General features: G+C 39.6%; 1 protein-coding gene across 2 annotated transcripts in view; it reads right to left on the bottom strand.

The window, feature by feature from the left end:
* Nucleotides 1-4,028: 4,028 nt before the first annotated feature.
* KIT (KIT proto-oncogene, receptor tyrosine kinase) overlaps nucleotides 4,029-19,872 on the bottom strand; it is a 55,610-nt gene continuing 39,766 nt past the window's right edge. Inside the window, exons 11-21 of one of the 2 annotated variants that reach the window (XM_041403041.1) lie at nucleotides 19,741-19,867; nucleotides 19,380-19,484; nucleotides 19,182-19,292; nucleotides 17,375-17,525; nucleotides 15,492-15,580; nucleotides 15,010-15,137; nucleotides 12,183-12,305; nucleotides 8,495-8,606; nucleotides 8,302-8,401; nucleotides 7,562-7,667; nucleotides 4,029-6,398 (exon numbers count right to left, since the gene is read on the bottom strand). In XM_041403041.1, coding sequence (XP_041258975.1) covers nucleotides 6,273-6,398; nucleotides 7,562-7,667; nucleotides 8,302-8,401; nucleotides 8,495-8,606; nucleotides 12,183-12,305; nucleotides 15,010-15,137; nucleotides 15,492-15,580; nucleotides 17,375-17,525; nucleotides 19,182-19,292; nucleotides 19,380-19,484; nucleotides 19,741-19,867 — 1,278 coding nt within the window. In that variant the 3' untranslated portion in view covers nucleotides 4,029-6,272. The remainder of the gene's footprint in view (nucleotides 6,399-7,561; nucleotides 7,668-8,301; nucleotides 8,402-8,494; nucleotides 8,607-12,182; nucleotides 12,306-15,009; nucleotides 15,138-15,491; nucleotides 15,581-17,374; nucleotides 17,526-19,181; nucleotides 19,293-19,379; nucleotides 19,485-19,740; nucleotides 19,868-19,872) is intronic. The other variant, XM_041403042.1, reaches the window with a different exon arrangement.

Below are 19,872 nucleotides of genomic sequence, written 5' to 3' on the forward strand. Positions count from 1 at the left end.
CTCTGAAACGAAAAAATAAAACTTCAAATTTAGATAACTGCTTGTAGTGAAGCTATCAGATTTTATCCTACTTAATTTATTTCATCAATATAGTACAAAGGATGCTGACAAACATCCTCTACAAACATTTATTTTCATTATTAAAAGAGAAGGTACTGTAAAATACACTTAATTCCTTACCACTACTACCCTTTTTAGCATCAGTGTTCTGAGACTGAATAGCTGAAATGTATTACACCAGTCATTTCTCCCTCTTCCTTCAAAAGAGAAGCTTTGCAAACACCAGGATTAGAGAGGAAAGCTTTACATGCCTGGTTTCTGAAGGGATAAGGCCAACATTTCTTCTGCTTCAGCCAGCCTTCCCCATGTGCTGGTACCAGAGCAAGAGGCTTGATGGGCTTCTGCTTCTCTCAGCAATGCAGCAATTCCAGACTGTCCCCAGACAGCAGGGGCTGTGCAACTACTTACTGCTTTTGGCGCAGCATTTGCTACTTTTGATCTGTTGTTTCTAGTCCAACACCTTCCCTGGGTCCTTTGCTCAGAGACATCCTATTGACCAGTGACTTAAAACCCAAAATACGTTACACAAGAATATAGGAAATTTCAAATAGTGCTAATTTCTGGAAGTAACTAGCTAGTGTTTAATCCTAGCAAAAGAAGAAAAATGCAAACAGCTTTTGAATGGCTGAAGGGGAAAATACAAATATGCTTTAATCTCATAAATAAGTTTGAATCGGCTTTGCTATTTTAACTCAAAAGAGAAAATGCCAAAACCAGCATCTGTGAGGTTGTAATTGCCCTTTTTTATTACACTGCTGTGAGGAACTGATTTAATTTTAAAATATTAATGCTTCAACATTGTTTAGTTTCATTTCTTGAACTGTGGGTTATGAATCTGCTATTTGATTATCAAATGGAAAAGTACCAGAAGGACACACGCCTTGGCAGTAACAGCACACGCAGCACATGCCCAGAAAGGCTCTGTTGCCAAGAAACCCCGCCAGAGGGGAGGCAAGGAGCTCTCTCTCTAAGTGGGCACCCTCCTTTAGGCCATAGAGAAGGGTCCTGATGGCCACACCAGCTCCACCCACAACCACACATTAAGAGCAAGGCCTCCTGCCCAGTAATGGTACTTGAACCCGTTAAAAATACATGCAGTATAATTCACAGTAGAGCAGCCAGCCACTGGCATGCCTACATCTCAAAATGTACAAATTTGGCACTTTCTACAGCTGGAGAAATTCCTGGGGGTAACTTGTGCTACACACTGATGTTTACTGGTCTATGAGGGAAGCTACATGATGTGCCTTCCCGTGTGGGGACCTGATGGTTGGATAGCACTAAATGTGCCATGCAAAGCCCTTATCTGATGTTGCTGACAGCGCTTGGGGGCACCGCACACACAAAGCCCAGCGGGTCCTTTGGGTTATACTGGTTTCTGCTGCCTGTCACAACCTAGCTAAAATGATTTCTAGGGTACAGACAGAAAAATCAAGTGACTGGTGCTACTGCTGCTAGTAAATAATCTCTGCTGCCTGGCTGGTAGCTGACAGATAATGATTCTCACCAAGAAGAGTGAAAGATAATCAATTTAAGAAATATGGACAATCTTTCATGAAACATAGCTTCAGAGCAATTTCTGGACAGAAAATTACTAGTTACAGCATAATCTTCTAAGAAATTAGTGGACAGGAAACATGGCAATTGAAGGTCATCTTTAACCATTACTCATAGTTACAGAAGTTTCTTTAAGCCACAACTGAACTGCAGAATATAGTATCACATTTTTGTTACATCTTAGGTTCTAAACCAGAAGCTAAAAAGTCTGTGCAACTGTTCCTTCTCCTCTACTGGGACTCAGATCTCCCTACAGGACAAGTAAGAAGCTCCCTAATCCATATACAGGAAGAGGGAAACATTTCACTCTCTGGGTTTCAGCCTACAACACCTAGAATTAAGGATGCTGTTGTCCAACTTCTCCAGTGATCAGTGTGAACATTTTGGTCCAGGGTGTGAATGGTCATTCCCTGGTGAGTCAGCCCAGGAACATGTCTCCATTTGCCTTCCCAAAGACCTATGTAGAGATGTAAAGAACCAGAAACAAAAAAATACGTGGTGGTGATACGTATGATACTGATCACTAACTGCATGTACACCCTAGTGTTTCCATGATCTTTCCTCTTTCTCCCACAAAGCCTACAAGTATTTTCTTTTCTAGCTAGTAAAGGGAACAGAGGACAAGTCATTCTATTGTTCAGCGCAAGGGAGGGATTTTCTTTTTTACTCCTGACCAAGTGCATGTTACAGCTGAGATTCTCCAAAGTGCCCTTGGCTGACTGCAAAATCACAGAAGGGTTGAGGTTGTAAGGCAGGTCATCTGGCCCAACTCCCCTGCTTAAGGAGGGACACCTAGAGCCCCTTGCCTGCGACCATGTCCACATGGTTTTTGATTATCTCCCAGCACAGAAACCTCATAATCTCTGGGACAATCCATGCCAGCGCTTAGTCACCCTTACAGTAAAAAAAAAGGTGTTTCCTGATGTTGAGGGACACTTACACATTTCCATTTGTGCCCAGTGCCTCTGGTCCTTCCTGTCACTGGGCACCACTGTGGAGAGCCTGAACCAGTGTTCTGCACTCTCCCTTCAGACATTTGGTCCATGATAGTACATGGCCCTGATGGTCCATGCTGATAACATGGTGCTGGTTGCTCTTTATAGCTGGGTACAACAATGCTTTGAAGGGCAGATAATAGACATATTAAATGTCAGTATGTGCTCTGCCATGAAAGCTATTACTTAGAACTGGCAATAAAATAATTCAGAAGGAAATGGGCTGTTTGACCATGAGCAGCAATGGGAGTGGTAATCACTGCAAGCTTTGTAGTAAGAAAATAGGAGCAAGATTTTTTTTCAGAAAACAGAGATGTAATATCCTAGGGTGTTTCAGAACGGGAAACATTTCAGGAAAATAAAATTAATGATGTGCTAATCAAATAAATACATAAAATAGCTCCTTTGGCTATGCTAAATGAGAATTCACAAATTATGTGGCTGCAGGAATCCCTCAGTATGAACTCTACTCTGCTTGAATATGGGGGTGGACAAGATAGGGAAAAATGGTTCCATATCAGACACCATCTTCGTATCTTATGAAGCATTATTAAAAACAATGACAATGCCAATTGTAACAAAGCTTTTACTTCATGGCTCCTGACAAAACTAGGTTATAATTTCCTTAATTAGTTTTAAATAGCAGAGTGAAGACCTGTGTGGAAGAAAAAAGAAAAAAAAAAAGGAAGCTGTTTTACAAAGGAAGCTGAAGAAGGGGAGCTTTTCAAGGTGGTCTGCTGACAGAACAGGAATGTTTACGGACCAAAATGGTTGAAGACCTGTCTCTCGTATAAGTTAGTAGGGGTTTTAGTAGGGTAATTCTAGAGACTTATAGGCTCTGTAACTGCTATTAAATCACATACCAACCAGGCCAACCCTTAGGCAGCACAGGAAATAGTGTGAGCAGGGGAGTCATAGATTTCAAACCTGGAGTAATTACATCAGAGAGTGTCCCACTAAGACACAGAGTACCTGCTCAAGCAAGGGCAGCTTCCCCTTTACAACCCCTCCCACTGCAGCAGCCCCATGTGTCTCCCAGCCGGGCTACACTCGGCCAGCCCAGCCAGAGTTCTCATGCCAGCCTCAAAGAGGGACCAAGAGCATGTACATTTTTTTAAGCAAGGGTGAACATTCAGCATCACTGCAGCCTTTGAGTGGCTCCAACTGCCTCTGCAACCTTAGCAATTTCCTTAGCAATACTGAGAGATCTTCATTTTAAATACTAATCATGACATGCAGACTGCACCAACAGTCTACAAGATCAATCTTCTAACTGCAATTTTCTTCCAAAACAAAGCTGCATTGGAATGTTCAAGTATTTGTCCCACATATTCACAGGTAAAGAACTTACACAGCAAATAAAATTTTTGGCATGTATTTGCAAGTGTTTCAGAATGCCAAACTTGATCTATGTTTGGCCAGACACTGAGGTTTTGCTTCAACCCAGGAATTTATTAAGACTTACTTACATGAAAATATTCAGTTTTAATGTAATACACATAGTTAACATTTGAATATGTATTTACAGATTTATTTGAACATTTCTTAACTGCAATTCTACAACTGAGCAACATATCCATAAGTGTTTCATAAACTTTCAAACACTTACATATTTATACATATAGTTTTTGCATATATATATATATATATATATAAAAAATATTTTTGAGACTCAAGGACTGAGAATAGTCAAAAGGACATTATTGCTACATTTCCATATTTACAAAAACAATGCATAAACCTATTCAAAACACCAAGCCATTGCAAAATAAGTTTCAAACCCCCCCAAATTATAAAAATATAAATTTCATTAACGAAAAAACCCAAACCTCTTTCAGCTAAGTGTCTGTAAAGTACCGAGACATCTATAACAACTAGTTTGTCTACAGTTGCTCCAAAAGCCAACACGTTACAAAAGAGCTTTTATAGCATTAAACTGAAAATGCTCAACAACTAGTATGCATAAGAGTGCATCCAAACAAATGGCTAACTTTGGAAAGGTGCAACAGCCTAAGTAAGTTCAGTGCAAATGGCTAATTTTTTTATTAACTCTGAAAGACAGATTCCTGGAACAATAAACCAAATGCACAGTCATAGAAGGAGCGCGGTATTCAATGTAACCCAAAATATACTACCAGCGTGTGTATTTACAATTACCTTGTATTTGGGCAGTTAGTTATACATGTGAATTGCATGTAAACTCAACCAAAATCCTGGTAAAGTAAGTAACAGAGTGCTTAAGTGCATTGTAAATAAATAGGTACTCAAGTAGTACTCTGCCTCTGAGAAATACTTCTCTCATTGCCTTTACTTATTTTTACGGGTCAGAAACAAAGGAAGAAAAGAACCAGCAGTGTTCCTGGTGGGAAGAAAAGGGGTTAGAAAACACTTTTAGGCACAACCCTGGGCTCAACAGATGCTGACCCCCAAGCTTCATCATTTCTTTCAAAGAAGAATGAAAGGATTCTTTCTTTTATGCCATTTGTAAATTTGGCACTTCTCAGTTAACACTATTCTTCATTATCATCTCTGGACTACGAGAGAAACAACTTGGAGTGGAGGAGAATAGCCCTTTCCAGTTAACACTATCCAAGACTGCCTGTGGGAAAGATTCACCTGGGTAGGACAAGATAAAGAAAGGGCCCCCCGGAGAGCATTATTTTTCTCTGGTCTCCCTTAGATAAGATGACTCGTTAAACGGCCTCCTCTCCAGACACACAGTTTACTGGAAGCAGCCTTCCTCCTCTTTTTTGACCAGTTTAGCAGGGCCCACCTATCTTTGGTGAACACTTTTAGATGCAACTATTAGCAAAACAAATGTCAAAGTCTTTGGGCACCCCAGGCAGAGGGCCACAGAAGCTGTTCAAGTTCCATGGTGGAGTGAGACCCAGCAATGGGCAGCTTCATCCTGGCAGATGAAGCTGCCGGGATGCACCAGTGGAAAGTAGTGAATATATCCATGGAAACAGTGCAACTGGTCTGCAAGGGTGACAGCACAGGTGGGAAATAAAAATCCATGCTCTTCCTCCCTTCTTCTCTGGTTTAAATCCCAGAGCTCCCAGGAGGGTTTCCAGCTGTGCTGATCAGCTTTGGAAGGGCCTTGGTTCCTTCACCTCTTTTTCCTAGGTAAATACAGCACCCTCACTGGCCTCCAAAGTAAAATACCTACCTGGGAAAGCCTTTCAGGCTTGGCTGGATGTGGAAAGGGGTTTACAAAACAATTAACTTAATACTTGTTTATTTAATAAATTCAGAAAAACAAGATTAACTAGAAAATGACTGTATGCATTCCAGGCACAGATCCAGAGACAAATCACTGCAGATTTGGTTTGATCTACAGTCATCTAATTGCACACCCTGGCTTAGGATTTCTTTTGTCGGATGTTTTTTTTTCTTTCACATCTGGCTCTCTACTGCAAATACACACAATACAGCAAAATATATACAGCTTCAATTAACACTGCAATGATGCCTGTAACCGTGCTCAGCAGATTAAGTTTATGTATAACAGTGCATGGTAAAGGACAGTATTACAACAACGTTTCAGCTACACAGTGGTAGTAGTGAGTAAAAGAAAGAGAAATTACTGAAGTTGTCCCTCTCTCAGCCCCTGCACAATACAAACAGCTAACACATCATCTCCTCTTCTTCACATGCCACTCAAACATCTTTGCGTACCAGGAGAGGCTGAGTCGAGGAAGCACTGCTGCCCACGGAGTTAATCCTCACCGAGTGATCTGGAGCATTTCCTTGACTGGAAGGTGGGGTTGAGAAGTTGGCATAAACCTGCAGAAGCCAAAGACTGGTGTTTATATTCTGCAGACTGCTCCCTTCACACATTCTTGAAAAGCATTCCTTTCTTAGCCTTTTCCCACTGTGTACTATACACTGCTGTGGAAGCGTTCCAGCTCAGGAGCTTCTTTGCTAATCAAAACAGTGTCAAAAGGTCTTGGGGTTAACTACTATTTTAAAGAATCATGAAGCTCAATCTCAGTTACTAAAAACACTGTAGCTTCCAACTGCATGCCAAATTTCAGCTGAGCTCAAAAAAAAAAAAATTAGCTCAGGTTATTACTAAGCTCCCCCAGAAATCTCACTAATAATTCCTTCAGATTCTTGCTTTTGTTTTAGTAATGCCTGCACATGCCAAAAATACACTACAGGATGCAATCGAACACCAGCAGCTTTCAGTTTCCTCTTTTCTCAAATTGTCAGGAAGCCATGTACTCTGCCCAAACAAGGCATCCAGAAGGTAAAAGGAAGCTTTATTTTTAAATCAGGTTTAAACATACTTTCGTAAACCCTAGTAACACACAAAGTTATGGAGAGAGAAAATCCAAGCTTAGGATGTGCCTCCAGTTTTTCTTTGGACTGTTTTTTCCAGTTGCCTGCTCAGAATAAGTTTTCACTATGGAACGGTTGAAAGAGCAGCACACACAATTTGTCACAACGTACCTCCAAGGTTAGGTAAATGGTATTAGGGGAGGGAAGTGAGAAGATACAGAAGAGTGCCAAAGGCTCCACCCCTTCATCCAATGGCTTTCCTAATAAAAATTAATTATACTTTATTTCTGAGATGCTTCCCAGAATAACAGAATTTTTCATAGTTTAGGATAAGATGAATTTATGCAGTACCATTGCACTTTGTAACATCAAAATTGTTGTGACAAGTCTATTGTGAGTGAGACACATCAGTAATGCAAAAAATGTTCTGCAGCTAATAAATTTTGGGTATGGGCCTAGATAGATACTGTCGAATGGAATAGCACAAACATCATCCCTACTACCCAGACTGATGTGCAAAGCTACATAAGTAATACTAGAAATGCAGTGCCTGGGCTCTCTTTCTCACAGCTCTAGTGTAACATCCTGCTTGATGTTACACTAGAGCTGTGAGAAAGAGCTCACAGCTCTTAGTGTAACATCAAACTGCTTAGTCCATAACTTACCCGGGGGGCATTATCTGAAAGCTGCTGCTCTATCATCTGTACAATTTGTTTAAATGTGGGTCTCTGTAAGGGATCAGCATCCCAGCAACTCTTCATTATGTCATACCTGTAAAGATACCAAAATTAAGTATGGCTCATGAAGAAATCCTTAAGAGTTTTTATCTCTCCTGCATTATTATTTGAAACAAAAGTGTCACATCTTCTTTAAATGACTTTAAGAACAGGAATGGTGCTGCTAACACCTGTGTTTGTGACAACAGAGAACTCACCACTAATGGGAGGCTCTGGACACAGTGTTCTTTGACAGCTTGTTAAATGCCAATTCATTTACAAAATACTGAATTAGGAATGTCTCATAAAGAAGATCAGTAGCCAGTCCTCTTGCTGTCAGGAAGTACAGCACACATGCAGATGCTGTACAGTCTGGTGATACATCTCACTGACTTCTTTATCTGAAGTAAAAATGTTTAATTATGTTCTGTGATCTGTCAATAATTTATTGACAGAGAGCAGGTGCCATGACAAAGTGATCAGATGGCACAAGGCATGAGCGTATTTCATTGCTTGTAACAACACAGGCTTGTATTCTGCCAGTTAGAGTACATGAATTATTTAAAACATGAAAAGAACTTCAAGAAATTACAATAGGGCAGTGCAATAAGCCCTAGTGCAAGAACAGAAACTTCCTTTTTTCCACATCTTTACTGATGTTTGGATGATTGGAGGTGCTGGTTACTCACATTTCAGGCGGTGCACACTCAGGGCTGAACATCCTGTATCCTTCTTTGATCATTTTATAGAACTTGGAGTCCACAGGTATCCCTGGATAGGGGCTGCTTCCTGTTGAAAGAGCAGGTAAGCAACATGATTTCTGCATCTACAGTAAACCCCAAAATGAAGCAGATATGAAGTACAGATCTTGAAGGAGCTTACCTAAAGAAAAGAGCTCCCAAAGCAATATCCCGTAAGACCAGACGTCACTCTCAAAGGTGTAGACGCAATTGAAAATACTTTCAGGTGCCATCCACTTTACGGGAAGACGAGCCTTTCCAGGGAAGAGGGAATAAATTAAAGACAATGGACATAAGGAATAAAGAATTGACAAGGTAAAATCTACTTGTTCTGGGTTTTTTATGTGCATTAAATATTTTTAAAATCAAGAAGTATCCAATCAAAAAAGAAACTTTTAAAAATTTAAAGAGTCTCCAAGTGCTGCATTGCTAGCGATCCATTTTTTTGTGGGTCTACAAAGCTAATATTGTTCCTTGCACTCTGATTTTCTGAATACTGTTTGACTCCTTCCGTCTAGTTAATAAAGGATATCAGTAAGTGAGAGGATAATAATGTAAGTGATGCTTCCTTAAGCAAGTCTACTTTGGTGGACTGGCTGTCCCAGACAGCCAAATAAGATTCACATGGTTGAGATGCTTCAAGGCTTTAGTCAATACATCTGCATTAACTCCTCAGTCTACCAGCAGAAAAAATTAAATTCAAATTGAAGTAATATATATTTGTATGTATATTTTGGGCAGAAGTGTTGATCTCCCGGAGGGCAGGAAGGCTCTACAGAGGTATCTGGACTAACTGGATTGATGAGCCAAACCAATTATATAAGGTTCAAAAAGGCCAAGAGGTGGATCCTGCCCTTGGGTCCCAACAACCCTATGCCTTGCTACAGGCTGGGAGATGAATGGCTGGAAAGCTGCCCAGCAGAAAAGGACCTGGGCGTGCTGGTGACAGTGTCTGAACATGAGCTAATGAGTGCCCAGGTGGCCAAGAAAGCCAATGGCATCCCGGCCTGTATCAGCAATAGTGTGATCAGCAGGACCAGGACAGTGATGACAATCACTGTACTCAGCACTTGTGAGGCTGCATCTCAAATCCTGTGTCCAGTTTTGAGCCCCTCACTACAACACTGACATTTAGGTACTGCAGTGTTTCCACAGAAAGGCAACAAAGGTAATGAAGAGTCTGGAACATAGAGCCCTACAGGAAGAAGCTAAGGGACCTGGGGTTGTTTATCCCAAAGAAAAGGAGGCTGGGGGAGACCTTAGTGCTCTCTGCAGCTACCCAAAAGGAGGCTGTAGCAAGGTGGGGAGCTGTCTCTTCTACACAACAAGTGACAGGACCACAGAAAATGGCCTTGAATTGTGCCAGGGGAGGTTTGGACTGGATATAAGGAAAAATTCTTCACCAAAAGGTCTGTCAAGCATTGGAACAGGCTGCCTGGGGAAATGATGGAGTCACCATCCCTGGACATATTTAAAAGACATGTTACATGTGGGGCTTACAGAAATGGTTTAAGGGACTTGGTAATGCTGGGTTAGCAGTTGGAGTGAATGATCTCAAAGATCTTTTACCACCTGAACAATTCTATGATTCTGTGATTTTTCGTAAGTTTGTGTGGGAATAGAAACCTCCTTTATGAATGCTAACTGGAGCAGAAGAAAGGACACAGGAACCCTTTGCATTTGCTTCCACCTTCCTCTCCCTGGTTTGCCTTTTCCTTGTCTGATTGTAGGAGCTGGTCAGACCTCTGTCCTAAACCCTCTTCCTGCTTTGGAATAAACCAAACCTCTTTCTTCCAACGATCAGAGGGCTTGAACACTTCTCATGTGAAGAAAATTTGAGACAGCTGGGGTTATTCATTCTGGAGAAGAGGAGACCTCACTGTGGCTTATAAAAAGAGGACTTATAATAAAGATAGAGTGAGACTTTTTACTGGGGCCTGTGATCATTGAACAAGGAAAAGTGCTTTTAAACTGAAAGGGCATGGATTTAGATTGGAAACATGGAAAAAATAATTATGATGAGGATGGTGAGACACTGGAACAGGTAGTCCAGACAGGTTGTGGATACTCCATCTGGGCAACATTTCCAACACTGGAGATGTTCAAGGTCAGATTGGATGGCGCTCTAAGCAACCTGACCTAGTGAAAAACGTCCTTGCCCATGGCAGAGGGGACTAGATGATCTTAGAAGGTCCTTCCAACCCTAACCATTCTATGATTCTGTGATTCTATGAACTCAGGAAACTTAAAGGATAATCTAGACAAATAAAACTCAATTGCACACTTCCCTCCTAAGCTGCTGGTCTAAGCTTCCTACTCTCCGGACCCTTTATGATCAGGCAGCTCTTGACCTGACCCTGAGCCTGAAAGTAGCTTGGTTGCGCTAAACCCTACTCAATATTTTGTCACAGCAGACATTCACTAATTATTTCAGCTCTTATTGCTCCCTAACCTGAACTTCTAGGCAACTAGTGGCTGGTACTGACATTGTTTTGAAGAAAACCAATAAACCTGTCTGTCTCACAGCCTAAAATAAGGATGCTGTAGATACCTGAGGCATCATGGCCTACTGGGTAACAGCACAGCAGCAGAGTTATGTCATACCTGAGCTACCATGGATTGACTGAAGTTAATTGGGAGGCAAACCCCTTTGGTGAGAGATGATCAGGTGTGGCATTTTCTCTCTCTATCAGCTTGCCAAAGCCAGGACAGGTAAGCTTTAGTTCATGTATTGTCAAGCCCTAGGTAATGACCAGCCCCTCATGATCAGCTGAACTGGACACAAGGGCTGCCATGCTGAACAGGGATCTCCTCCTTTGAAAAACTGTGCAAGTGAAAGCATGTGTACTCTGAAGGCAGCAGCTGGCTGCACCTATCTGACACAGACTTAAAACACTAAGCTAGGCAGCATAAATCAGTTTGAGATGCAAAATATCTATACTTCATAAACACTTCCCCAGCTTAACCACAGAGAAGCTCGATTTTCTTTTGTAGTAGGGCTCTTTTTACTACACTGGCACTTTAAAGGGGACTGCAAGTGCTGCCAAGGTAATCTGCATCACTTCAAAGTGCCTTTGTACCCCTCCAGAGGTTTAATAGGTACTTGTGAGGTCGGTACTCTTCTACATGGGAGGTTTTAAACTTTTCTCATCAAAACATAGTGTCTTGTTCCAACCCTGTTACAGGGTTAAAACTACAGCTGCAAGCTAAAGCTGTGTTTGTTATACATATGAGGTCAGGATGTCTCTACTGAATCAGAGAAAACCAAGATGTTTTTGCCTCCCATTGATGCTCTAATCAGTAAATTCACACTTCAGTTTTCATTGTCTAAGTGCTCCCTTACAGAAAAGGAGAAGCTGCAAAACCCTGATTATTTAGATATTTTTTAAATAAGCTATTTCAATAATGGACAAATAGTGCAATGCCCAGGGAAAATGTTTCCAAATAATTCCAAAATTTAGGACTTGGATACTAGCATATTTCCATGTCAAAACTAGCAATTACTCACAGAGCAGTACCTTTGAGTACATTCTTGTATAATAAGAAGATTGGACATTATACTGGTGCAGCAAAAACACTTCTTCCACTACAACATACATTCAGCTATGAGCACATATTTTCCAGTATAACAAGTATAAACCAAGGATTTTGTCAGCACACACATCTATGTCAGAAATTTCCCCTTCTAGTCAACATGGATATATATATGTATATACCAGACCTGGAAAATCCAGACTTCCATCTAACTAAAAAAAACTTTTATTCGCACATCAAGACGACAGGAACTTGCCTAACTTAAAACAAGTGCATTAAGTATCATGTATACTTACATTTCCTTTGACCACATAATTTGAGTCATTCCTTATATCTCTTGCCAGGCCAAAGTCACAGATTTTTGTAATTCGACCATGAGTTAGAAGAATATTTCTTGCGGCCAGATCCCTATGAATGCACTAAATAGTAGAAAAACAAACAAAACTAGTTGATAATATCCCTAACAGGCTTGGTTACATGTTTACTTAGCTGTGTAACTTACTGTATTATGCATTTTAAGGCAAGCTGTAAATCACAATGAAGCCATGTGCTAATAAGCTTACTCAGATGAGTAAACATTCTGATCTCGTGTCTTTACAATAACTACATCAATCCACAGTAATAAAGTTGTCTATGCATTTAGTTTAGAAAATACCAGTCACAGTCATTGAATTTTGCAGTGTTTCACATTCTCAGCTAAAATTTAATGTACTTTTTTCTGGTTTATCAAAATCATCACTGGCTTGTTTCCTAATACAGGATAAAACAGAGGGGAAAATGTGGTTTGTTTCCAAAATATTCCCAATATTCTATTAAGTAGTTATTATCATTGACATAAGAGTGCCGAAAATCTGAAAATAGGGGAAATTATGGTAACAACTTCAAAGCATACAAACACAGAAACTGAATCCTGTAACAGAAATACTCATCTGGAAAAACTGAATTATTAAGTACCTACAAGAGCTTAAGCAGACTTAAGTATTTTAAAACAGTGGAAATTCTCACATGCCAGTATCTTTCAACGGATGGTCATGCATTCAGCGACCTAACCACCTTATATTCCAGGTTTTACTTCAGAAGTGGACGTGTGCTGGTAACTGCAGCTCCAGGAGGGTGCCTGAGTTTACCAGCAGCTGTGTTTCTTTGTATAAAACTGTGGAGCCCATGTGTGTTTGTTAGAGAATAGAGGTGACTTTCTAACAAAATTATTTCTTCTTTCATGGAGATGAAGAGTATTAAGCTTCAGCTTTATTGATGGTATTTACCATGGAGGCCACAGCTGTCTAAAAAAATAACTGAAGACAGTTCAATTTTTCTTTTTTCTTTGAAATACAGAACTTTTGGAACTTCTAACCAAAAAATGACCTAAAATATCAAAAGTTATGAAAATCAAGCTGAGAAAGTAACTGCAGATTGCACAAGTAACTTAATCTCTGTCCCTTTAGCATGGTTATACAAGGAATGATTTTCAGTAGTTCCACTGTTTTGGTAGACTCTTGTTCACATCTGTATACAATGCATTCTGCACTTTGCATATGTGAAGCTGTCATACAGCACTGGAGTAAGGCTAAGGAATGGCCAAGAGTCAGTATGGCTCTGCCTTGTTCCTCCAGAATCAGCGCAGTCTGCATTGAATAGAGATTTTGTCCAAGGGAGGAAGTTCTGATGAAGGCACCAAGTGCTTAAGGCAGTTGTGCTCCCACAACAAGCTCCTATCCCAACTCCTGCACAGCCCTGACAAGTTGTGGAAGAGCAGCTGGGCACTCTGTGTGCTGGTCTTCATGGACTCTCCTGCCTCAAGGATGTGAGGCAATCTGAGGCACCTTATCTACCAGCCCACCAGCCTACCGTTAACTATTTAATTGCTGGAGTCAAAAGGGTGTAAGTATTCAACAACTGAAGAGGACCAGTAACACATTAGTGCACTGCAATTTCATTCTGTGATATAGGTGTTAACGCAGCGCTGCCAAAACAATACCGCACATTACTTCCCATCCTCAAGGTCAGGTGATGTTACATTCTTTACTGCCTTTGCTATTTAATGCCACTGTGTCTGTAAAAATGGAAGGACTGTAAAGAAAAAGTCACCAGAAATAATACACAGTGGATCCAGGGGCTACTCTTCAGGAAAACAGAAGAAATAGAGAATGTGTGTGCTAAGCACTGCATGTCCTCAACAGTGAAGGATGCAGGAGTGTGGTGAATCTGTGTATCATCTGTAATATGATATGTTTACATGTCAGGCCTGTTTTGAATGTGTTGATAGATGAAAAATAAACTAAAGGGAAGCTTATGCTTTGGTTTGGAAGAAAGAACAGTGGGAGAAAAAAAAACAAGTGCAAAAGCAAGTTTTAATGTGCACTTTCTTCAGAGCAGAATTCAAGATACATTTCCCAGTAGTAACAGGACTCCAGGACTGTCTTCCTTTCCTTGAATTGCCTAACTTTGGTTTTACACTTTATTTAAGGTGCACCTGTAGTAGCTACATTAGTTATAATGTTTACATGTTAAACGGCACTTTTGCAATAAAATGCAAGAATAACCACAGGGAGATACTAATTATGCTGTGCTTAAGACTTCTTTATAAATCCCCTTCTGTTATGCAATACCTCTCCTATAAAACCCAGAGGAATGTCTATCATGTTCAGTGTAGCCACTGAAATTTTTTTGTGGGTCTCTCAGCTGATTTCATCTTTCCAGAAACTAAAAATCAAGACATCTCCTGTGAATTAAGCCATGCTTAAAAAAAGAGCATGCAATGTGGTATCTCCCCCATTTAAGGCAATACTCTGCATGAGAGAAGTAGCAAGTGCAGCGTTGTTGAAAACTGATGCAAATAGACACCTTTGCACTGATTCTACTACCCCCAGCAGTGGATATACAGTAACACTGCTTCAAATGACCTCTGTTTTAGGGGATATAAAACATCACTTTTGGCCAAAAAGCACAGTACACAATTCCACCACCACATAAAGCTCCAGGTATGAGAGGGAGCCTATCAGTGCTTGTTGAAAAGAACATAGAAATATTCAGCACTTAAGCACAGATCACTTTAAAACACTGAAAGTAAAAAAAAAAAAAAAATCTACTGATTCTGTCCCTCTCTGAAAATTCTTAACTTACGTTTTTGGAGGCAAGGAAGCTCATGCCCTTTGCCACCTGGTAAGAAAAGCTTAGCAGATCTTCTACATCTAAAGCAAGTTCATCATCTTCTGGCATAGAAAGGGTAACATCCTGATCAGTGTAGGATCCTACACAATGTAAACAACAACAGCTTTTGAGTCAAGCAAGTGTAATCATGTAGAAATCACGTAGAGTTGTTTTGACATTAAACAAAACAGTAATTTTAGTAAGTACCTGCCTAGAATCACATAAATAGCCCATCATCAAAAAGTAAAAAATAATCCTGATACTCCATTTAAGTGTGAAAAAATACAGGACACTGTAATTTAGCATATTGTTCTTTTCCAAGCCTTCTCACATCAATTACTGAGTTTTAAGTGTCCCCATTTACAAAAGACAAATATGCTAAAACTGAACAAATCCATGAAGCCTGTCTTCCTGCACTCCCATCAGCAAACAGAATTCCTTGTCACTGAACTCACCAGACTTCACAGGTCGTTTTTTGTCAGCCTTTGGTGGGACTGCGTATGACACTCCTGGTTTCATGTCCATGTATTCATTGGCAACATCACTGTAGAGGCAGCAGAGCAAAACAAACATAGTTTAGTGAAAAAGGTCTCAAAAGCTATCCAAACAAAAAGCCAACATCAGGTCAACCTTCTGAATAATTGCTTTGCAGATGATCAGTTCACTGGAAATTCATGGGTGTGTGAAAAAAATGAGGAAATGCCTGTACAGAAAGAGAGGTTTGTTGGTACAGTTAATGGTACACCTCAAAGTTTGGAGTTTGGCTCAGGTGAGCAAACAAAATCACTCACATAAATACTGTTTATACAGACTTCATTATCTTTAGATTAACATCCAGATGTTTCACAGGATCTGCTAGTGCTTCCTTTTTCTGCTTAGGCCAACTTCTACCAGACTATTTCAGCAGCTCAATTGGCAATTGAAATGCAGAAGACAAATGGTAAAAAATATGAAATTCAGAAATTCCCAAGTTCCATAGGGGATTCATATGTATTTCAATAAATCAGCCAAGGCTTGGGACAGCCATCTGCTAGATTCTCTTAAGTTTAAATTTTCTTATTGCTACATATAATTCAAATGTACAGATTTTCATACTATATGGTTTATAAATATACAGTTAGGCACCTTTAGAAATGATGGATGTACTTTGGCATTTTTCACTTCATTACCATTAGAATTCATATACTTCCTTAGCCTGAAACATCTGTTTAGTTTAAGAACAATAAATGCAGCCACAGAGCTAACATGGGAAGGAGCAATGAGATCACCAATAGCTTTAGCTACCACCAGAAAAACATCTGACACATTCAGCAGTAGTAAATACTAACACGAGAATCTTGTAAATACCCTGCTGTTAATAACTCAATTTACAATTTGCAGTTTGTAAACTCAATTTACAATAACTCAATATGCTTAAACAGCAAGATCCCTTCGCTGAACAGAGGGCACACCTCCAATGTCAAATCACAGCCTAACATTTATCACCCCAGTGGTCCCAAGCTCTCTGGGGCATGCCCAGCTACCCATTTATTGCCATGGCACAAACAGATCCACCAGCACGATGCCTTGCTGGGATAAAGAACTCTTCCAGATCCTTGGGTCTGCCTGCTTCTGTCGTGACTGCCAACACAAAGTAATGGGCCCACTGGGGCAATAAAAAGACTAAAATTTAGCATGGGCAGGTATTTTAATAGCCCCTAGGTTTTGGTAAGCTGTCTCTCATTTTGCAAACGGAAGGAAATCTGTTTGGAAACGCCCTTGGAAAGAACTCTGGGATGGTATATAAAATACAGCAGTTAAAAATATACAGGAGAATTAAGTACAAGAGCAATCTCAGAGTCAGACACAGGTTGTTTCACCACAAAATGCAGTGAGCTGTCAGTGGCAGCCTGCTGCTGACATTTTAAGACACTGGTTTGATTTTTTAAAAAGTAATTTCTGATGGAAGGAATTTGAGAGAACTCAGGGTATTAACGGCCTGACATTGGAGAAATTGTCATTAAAGCTGCAAAATAAGCACTACCAAAGTTTACTAACAATAAACACAAATACGTACAAAAATTGGAGCCAAGGAGGTGCATGAAATAACTGCAGAAAATTTGATAAAGAACATAAACAAAGACTGCATACAATCCACTCTGTATATAATGACACTGTTAGAATAAACCACCCCCTGAACAAATAGCCTCTTAATTAAATTGTTTTCTTGTGCAGCTGAGAATCTTCAAAGCCTGCTGCATTAAGTGTTTCTCCACACCTCTTATCCCTAATAAACTTTGATTTCTCTTCCTTCCCAATCTTCGAAAAACACAAGCACATTACAGCAGGTCATACTTACACTGCAGGCTCTGACTGATGCAAAAGGTTCTCATAAACAGCTGCATCTGCATGTTCTTCATGTTTTGGACAAATAAATGAATCTCGTTTCCGTCTCAGAAAATTTAACAGATCACCATAACAGCAATATTCTGTAATGACCAGAGTGGGACCTGTAGATGCATGTAAGGTTTAGAAAGCTGGTGAGTATTGTTTTTAAAGCAGAAAATCCTACATAAAGCTAGCATTCAGTGAAGCACAGAGGCTGGACTATTAAAAAAATCACACTGTCTAGCACTGTCTAGACTTGAAAAGTTATAGAAAAGTAACCCAGCATCTTCCCTTTCAAAGATGAACAACTATGGTCCAGCTAAAGCTGTGTCCCAATTAATGTTCAGCCCCTCAATAGCATTGCATTGTATAAAAATTAAACAAATAAGTCTTTTTCTCTTTTTTCATGTGATAATGTTTCTGGCCAGACACATCTGTTTGATTTTGCTCACTTCCTGAAGGAAGTTATTTGTTCCAACGTTAAGAGTAACTCAAGCTTCAAACATTAATCCTTTTGATTCACTTCTGTTTACAGTAGAGCTTCACACTCCTTCAGTAATGTTTTGGAAATGATGTAGAGTGTTATATTCTGCAGTATAATAGGAAAAATCATTCAAACAGAACAGCCTGCTGTGACAGAAAACTACACTGCACAAGGTCTTAGAATATTAAAATGAAATCAGAAAAGGGAATCAAGTCATCTTCAGCATGGATGTTTATAGATCAAATTCATGTCTTTTGAGTGAATGACTCCAGCTACGGACCTTGAATATGTAATTACACTGTATGTTACTTCATCTCTAAGTTTACTCTCTACCATAATTTCCTAACCTCACTGCTTTATTTCCATTTTTCTGCAGTTAAAAATTATAGCTTTCACAATAGCAAAAGAAGTGTTTGTGGTGTGATTTTCTTACAGACATCACATTTTTTCCACTGAGAGAGACATGCATTCGGGCCAGTGAGCTGACTTAGTTGGATGCTTGAACAAAATTTTTTCATCTTATTTTTAAATCATTAATTGTGAGAAATGTTTTGCCTTTGTCTAAAACTAGGAATTTTACAAGCTCCTTTTCTTTGAAAAATGTGTAAGAATCAATACCATCTTTCATATTAAAATGCACACAAATTAAAAATACAGGTTTCTATCAGTCTATTGACACTTCAGGAAGTTTTGTAGCTGTACGTTTTGTAGTTTTATTGTGTAAGAAAACAAACTTATGAAGTTAATACTAAATATAAAACATTATGGTTGTGCAATGCTTTTTTTTTTTTTAAATTACTTTTCTCAACTTTCTGCTGCTTAGAATTTGTACTTTTAGTGTTGCCTTAACAGATACACTTGCAGTTTAAACAGAAGGCTGGAAGACTAGACAAGACAAGCTTGTTGACTTCACCTTGGATACCAACAAGGAACCAGTTCTCATTAATGAGGAACAGTGTGGTGGAGGTAAAAATTTATACCATACATTCTGTCATCTCTCAAGAAGAAAGCACCCAACGGTTCACATGAAAGAGAATAAAAGAAACCTTCCTGTTTAGCTGCAGCCACATTGGTCTTACTACTGGTTTTACAGTGAGTGTAAAATCTAGATTCAGTAAATCACACGTGATAATAATGATGATCTGCAACCTGTCTAAGCATGAAATGTACAATTTTAAGATTAAATGTATCATTTCTACACTTAGATCTGCACCTTGGATTCTTCCTCAAAAAGTTCATCCTCCCGGCAATTAAAAAAGAACAGAAATAATCAATAATCTATAGATAACCCCACCTCCAATAGTGCAAGCTCCAAGCAGATTCACAATATTAATATGGTTTCCAAGGTAACTCAGCACTTTGAGCTCTGACATCAAGGCCTCTCTCTCCGTTAAATGGGCACTCGCTGCAAGGCAAAGCACAGCGCTCAGAATGTAACACACCAACCAGATGGAAGAGAGAAAACACGGTGCAGTATACCACAGCAACTTACTTTTCAACATCTTTACTGCTACCGTCATAGCAGCATCAGACTTAAATAAACCATAAGCTGTGGCTTCAACAACTTTCCCAAAAGCTCCAGCGCCAAGGGTTTTACCTAATAAAGCAAACAAAATACTTTGTAACAACTTTGAGTACTTCCTCCTGTAGGGCTCAACATTTTATTTTTTTATATCAAGGAAGCTATTGCAGACATGCCTGTTTGCCTTTTGTCCCAAGGCAAGAATGAGCAATTATCACTATCTGCATTATTGCGCAAGATCTTCGTGACAAAACCCTGCTGTTTGACCAAAGTCTCACATGAGACCTGAAGGTTCCACCTTGCAGATGAAGTTAAATAAATCTAAACTAACCAAAACTCAAACGGTTTCTAGGAAATTCCCATTTGTGATCATAAGGAAGTTGCGTGGGATCTATGTAAACATAGTTGTTTCCATTTATTTCTTCAACCACTTTCCACTGAACTTCATACTTGGGTTTCTGGA

This window comes from Onychostruthus taczanowskii, unplaced genomic scaffold (assembly GCF_017590055.1).
Source record: "Onychostruthus taczanowskii isolate IOZ18803 unplaced genomic scaffold, ASM1759005v1 scaffold2, whole genome shotgun sequence".
Taxonomy (NCBI): domain Eukaryota; kingdom Metazoa; phylum Chordata; class Aves; order Passeriformes; family Passeridae; genus Onychostruthus; species Onychostruthus taczanowskii.